This window comes from Pyrus communis, chromosome 1 (assembly GCF_963583255.1).
Source record: "Pyrus communis chromosome 1, drPyrComm1.1, whole genome shotgun sequence".
NCBI lineage: Eukaryota > Viridiplantae > Streptophyta > Magnoliopsida > Rosales > Rosaceae > Pyrus > Pyrus communis.
In genome coordinates this window covers 35,769,465-35,775,307 of record NC_084803.1, presented here as the reverse complement: position 1 = coordinate 35,775,307, position 5,843 = coordinate 35,769,465, and the positions used below count along the sequence as shown (strand labels likewise).

At 38.4% G+C, this 5,843-nt stretch overlaps 1 protein-coding gene across 4 annotated transcripts; it reads right to left on the bottom strand.

Annotated features, from left to right (window-relative positions):
- Positions 1-552: 552 nt before the first annotated feature.
- On the bottom strand, positions 553-5,573 carry LOC137749573 (uncharacterized WD repeat-containing protein C2A9.03-like). 4 transcript variants are annotated; one of them, XM_068489694.1, is made up of 10 exons: positions 5,434-5,573; positions 5,191-5,346; positions 4,936-5,103; positions 4,401-4,487; positions 2,108-2,242; positions 1,910-2,020; positions 1,728-1,819; positions 1,551-1,656; positions 1,377-1,463; positions 553-1,276 (listed from the first exon to the last, which is right to left on the bottom strand). In XM_068489694.1, exons 2-10 carry the CDS (start codon positions 5,338-5,340, stop codon positions 863-865), a joined length of 1,350 nt encoding a protein of 449 aa, XP_068345795.1. In that variant the 5' UTR covers positions 5,341-5,346; positions 5,434-5,573; the 3' UTR covers positions 553-862. The 4 variants fall into 4 exon arrangements, with proteins under 4 accessions (XP_068345795.1, XP_068345812.1, XP_068345807.1 ...); XM_068489711.1 differs by lacking the exons at positions 4,936-5,103; positions 5,191-5,346; positions 5,434-5,573 and adding an exon at positions 3,192-3,242 and having other exon boundaries at positions 4,401-4,489; XM_068489706.1 differs by lacking the exons at positions 4,936-5,103; positions 5,191-5,346; positions 5,434-5,573 and adding an exon at positions 3,192-3,268 and having other exon boundaries at positions 4,401-4,416.
- Between the last annotated feature and the right edge of the window lie 270 nt (positions 5,574-5,843).

Below are 5,843 nucleotides of genomic sequence, written 5' to 3'. Positions count from 1 at the left end.
TCACATCAAATTTGTTTCAAACCGACAACTGATTTTTTATTAAACGTGCCACCGGAACACACTCAGAATTTTCGGCCCACTGTAAAAAGCTTACGAGCATGAGACCGACGAGGCAACTTTGAATGAAAACTGTCTACGTATGTTTGGATTGAGCTGCACGCAACTGCATCCGCAACTTTCTCAGGCAGGTCCTTTTCATCAAAGTTTTAATTTCAAATGATACATATTACATTCCAACTAGTCAAACTCATCTCTCATCAGTTTCTGCACCAAACGTGATCTTCCGTAGAAAGACTGAAACTTCAATTCAAATCTCATGTATGATACGCTTTTGTGTAGCGACAATTTAGAGCAGATAGCTAACCATTTCGTTTTTAACTAAAACTTGTTTAGCAACTACTTTTTGTTTAAAAAATAATAAAAACTATAACACAAATTTTGAAAACTCAAGAAAGTTGTTTTCGCATTTTGGTTATCAAAAAGGTTTTCAACTTTCAAATAAAAGCGAACAAAAACTTAAAACTACAAATGAAATGGTTATCAAACGAGTAACTTCTTTCTCTTCGGCTGTGCTCTCATATAACCGAAAACGAAAAAATATACAACACTTGAGATCAGTCGCCCAAGAATTTATAAGAACGAAAGATTGAACAAACTAGAGCTGTTTATAAATATACACACTGGAGACTGAAATGTGCTTTACAAAACCAAAAAGTTAAAATTTTCTTCCCTTTCTGCTTGCTCAAAGAACACCTTCACAGAAAAAATCACCCAAAACGCCATAACCTATATATATATGTGTGTGTGTGTGTGTAGAGTATTTGCAGTAGAGACATGAGAGTATGAACATGGAGGCACTGTACTAGAAGACTGCTTCGAGATATCGGTTATGATGCCTCTTGTTGAACTCTAACACGCTACCATACGTCCGATCAGCGACCCCAACAAACAGAGCTTCTGTGTCGGGGCTAAACGATATTCCGGCGATTTCACCAAACAGGTCAATCTCTTGTTCCTTCATATACCCAGACTGAGTGTCAAGGATGTGAACAAAGTCTGCCGGCTCAGCCATGGCCATAAACCGACCATCCGAAGTGAACTTTATGGCCCGTATTGCTCCCATTCTTCCCTTCAACACAGCTAGCGACTCTGAGAGGTTCCTTATGTCCCATAACCTGCAAGTGGTGTCTTGATTCCCGGTAGCCAAAACTTGTCCGTTCGGATGCCATGCTGAGGAAAAGCAATAATCCAAATGACCTTTGAGGCTTCCGACAGCCTATGCCAAGTTATGCCAAGTAGGTAGGTAAATCATCAGATCTTTGCATAGGATTTGCATAAACGAAATAAACACGCTGCACCACAATAATGCTACTTACTTTTCCAGACTGAGCATCAGCAATCAAGCAGTCCGCACTATCTCCGAGTATTGCAACCAGCTTACCATCTGGACTGACAGAGGTGTTCTGCCAAGAACCATAAACAGGAAAATCTAAGACGAGACATATAAAAATGGCAAATCACTCATAACGGTTTCAATAGAGGGTACTCACATTCACGGACCAATCAAACGAGAAGCGAGTGAGGCAAGTGAAATTTTGGACATCAAAAACTCTAACTTGAGCATCATTGTTTGCAGTCATTACCCTCATTGAGCCACTGCAGAAAGAAAGTTCAGTAAAAGGTCTTCAAGTGAAGCAACCTACTTCAGTTAAAGGCAGATGACTTACCAAGGGTTTTGGAAAATGTCCACTGCATTTGTGATGGCATTGTCATCTGTCGTTAATTTTGAGCAGAAAGCAACTCCAGGTTGATTAATGTGCTGGGCACATAGACGAAAAGACGTTAGAATAGAGAGACAATGGCTATGATGGATTCAGTAGTCACAAAGGAACATGTATTTGAGCAATACCTTGCAGATTAGTTCACCTTGGAATCCCCCAGCAACCAATAAATTTTCCTTCACAGCCATAGTGCTTATTTGCACTCTAGAGAGTGGACGAACCAACAACCCAGGTCGTTTCTGAAAGAATGTACCAACTCAAAATCAGACTGGTCTTTTAGCCAGGATTTCAACAAACCTGATTTCATCAATCAAATCTTTACATACCTCAGTAGGGACAACAGGTTTTGATACATTCAATACTTCTTTGCCTCTCCTGAGTAGGGAAGACCAATGCATTACTGAAAAGTTCTGCATAAGGTATACATCGTGCTTTGATGTGGCCCATAACAGATTCCTCAGCTGCACAGGGAGAAGCAAACCAAGTTGACGGGCACCTTAGTAACAACATTCAACAATTCAAAAAAACCAGATATGATCATCACAACAATTATGTCTGTTTATGCCAGATGTGAACTAACAGTTAAAACACTACGACAGATATGCAAAAGTTTTAACCAGCCATAAGACAATAGAGAAGTATAAAACCAAAATCATTAAGGACAGTGACCAGTATATAAAAACCATGCAATGCAGTTGTTACTTTTCATGGGCCCGAAAAACCACCAACCAAGAAATCCAAAATGAATAACGTTTCGTTGCAGACCGTTACAAGAGGATTTTATGAAAAATTGGATGCACAAGGAATGAAAAAGTTGACTATAGTGCCCTGAAGTGACGAGGAGATATTTATGTTATGCATTTTCTTTAGACATGTGACAAAGGAATTTGTTCAGTATTCCACTTAGCTAAGAGTAAGACTACATCTATCCACATCATTAGGCACATAAATATGGAGATTGAAATGACAATGCATCAATACAAGACAAATGCATCCAACCAGGAATAAAGCACATGTAAATGGAACAAAATGACTGCTGTTCGATGTTCAAAGCAAAGACACGTGCACAAAATAGGGCTGAACAACAAAATGATCATGACCAATCCAATGGCATTTCAAGGTCACAAAAAGACGCAAAGTCTCTTTGCTTGAAAAGTACCAATCCAAATTATCATGAACAAATATCTAGAGGAGTATGAGCAGATAGTATGTAACCACAACATATACTTCGGATGAGAGTTAAAGAACTATATAAAAGATGTGCAAATTTGAAGTCCCCGGATGCCTACAAAATTCTAGGGAAAATTTGAAGTCTAAGAAAGCAAGAACTGTGTTAGTCGGGCCCCTCATGAACAGAACACATTGACTTATTAAGAGGCCTCTTAGTGCTCAAATATTTTCCTACCATACCATATTAACAATGTCGCGCCAGCAGCTCTAACTTCCACCCTGCTGTAAAAGCTGAAATAAAGAGAGAAATAGCAATCCTAAATGCAACAGATGGGTTAAAGTTACATATTATAGTCAACAGTCAACAGAAGCAATATATTTACCACCACAAACCACAAATCAAAATGCAAGGACCAGTGACAACATTCAAAAGTAATAATGACTGAGATATGCAAAAGAAATGGCATGCTGAAAAATTCAGAAGGTACAAAAGTGAACTGATTAAAAAATATTTGAATATTATGTGTAAACCAGGGTTAATTATGGTAAGATCCAACAATGTAAGAGGTCTAGTTTATCTAAAGCTCAAACACAAGCCCCGAGATGTATGTGACTTATAAGTTCAGGTGTTCACGACTACTCTTAATCTTACACAAATGCACACTTTGTTAAGGTTTAGTTATTGATTTACTATTATTCTAACTCCTTTACTACCAAAAGTTAAAACCGGTAAAATACAACTTAATTTCAATTCTAGTGGCTGCCTAATGAGAAAATCTATGACACCCGTAAATGCAAAAATGCAGCAAATTTGTGACAAGACAGCCGCCTATTGTCTACAGTCTAATTGGGAACCTTAATTAACTATAGGTTAGGCAAATAAAATAAGTTCATTATTACAATTTACTTCTCAATAATACACACGAACTACAATACAGGCCAACAAAGAGAGAACCATTATGAACTCCATACCTTCCTGTGAATGGTTGAGGGACATAACCACAATCATAAAATAAGACACCCTTCATAAAGCATAAAACATATTTTTATAAGACCTGCAAAACTACCAACAGAAGCTTATATCTAGCAGCAAGGCACAAAGTTCAAACGTAACATAAGCTTTATGAACATGACACGCCATCTATGATCAGTGAAAAAATGGGTAAATTATCTTGATGAACAATACCCTAAGAAAAACGAATGAACTACATGAAAGGATGAATATTTATATGCATATGATTGCGAACTGAGTACGAAGGTGAAAGTTATGCAAATGTTACAACAGTACAAGTGGATGAAGTTTTGAAAAAAGAAAAACAAGGGGATTGACAAATTAAACAAACTCAACAACAACAGACTCTTATGTTTCTGGCATCCAATAAACTCACAAACAAATTTCTTGTAAAACATTTTCCAAATAATTTAGAGAAGCAAGAACAAAATCTCTACCTGGAAATGCACAATTGTGGACTTGACAATCCTTGTATTGTAGTGAAAGTCATAGAAGGTCTTCCCCATCTCTACTGGCAAGCACTCCTGTCAAGGCAGAAGATTTACAAACAAGTTACAAAACAAAGAAAACGAATCTGGGGCAGCCCTAAAATCACCCCTCTTAAGAATTACATAACAAACATGAAGGGAAGCATTAAAACATAAGTAAAGATGAATTCTTTAAGACCAACAAGGCACTTTTCGATATATATCCGAGCGATATTAATCTCATACAAGAAGCACGCTAATCTAGCCAACTTGGTACCGCCGATCTGCACCAGCAATACAATTCTAAAGCCCATTAATCAGAACGTATGGCAAAAACATAAAGATGTAGCCTTTAAGACCAACAAGGCTTTAGCCAACTTGGTTACGCCCGGTGCAGACCGGCAATGAAATCCTAAGGCCAGTCAACCATTTCTAAATCGTATTAAAACAGTGCACATATGCAGACTCCACAAAAACAAAGTGAAGAAGGGTATAAAATGGACACCTTTTCGAGGTCCTGGCGAGGCAGAGAGAGGCTTTCGTAGTTCTTGTACTGCTTCAATCGGGTTTCACGGTACCTATCTCTGGTGAAGTTAAGCCTCTCCCACGGAATCCCCTGTATGTCCTTCCCATTTCGAGCTTCCATTGCCGAAGTATCAGTCTTCACCTTGCTCTGCAAAAAAACCCCAATTATTAAAAAATTCTTCTAAAAAAAAACAAAAGTCCAAAATTCGACACACGAAAGTAACAGTGCAGCGACCTCAGCGAAGTCGTCGTCGTCAAAGTCCGAGTCGGCGCCGTGGCTTCCCCGTAGCTGGTAACCGGCAAAAGCGTCGGTGTCTTCGAAGTCGGCGATGTCGAAGTAGTCGTCGACGACGTACTCCAGCTCGTCGTTCTGAAACTGCGCCATTTTCGACTGCGGAAAAACTCAGGGATTAACTGAAATTCACATTGGCCATTGAATCGAAACCGAAAGTGGGAGAAGTGGCGAAGGAATTTTCACCTGGAATTATTTTCCGGGGGCGGGAATTCAGCTGGCGGGTTGAGAAAAACAGTGTGTAGAATTTTCCCAAGAAACAAACAGAAAAAGTGAGCGTCTATATTAGGGTGGGTGAAAGAAAACGCTCACCTACGGTGCTCTACTTATAGACTTTGGCTAGAGAGAGAGAGAGAGAGATTACTGGAAAGTGACAACCGGTGGATTAATTACCGACATTAATGGAGGATCTATTTCCCATTTTAATTATATTTGATTTTTTTTTTTTTGGTAATTATTATTGCATATGTTATTATGAAATATGAATGCGAACGATCATTGATTTGATTTAAAACGAAGATTTTCTCATAAAATTTCCTTTCTAAAGCGAAAATAACATCTTTTATTAAAATTTAAATATGGAATGAATGGAAAAC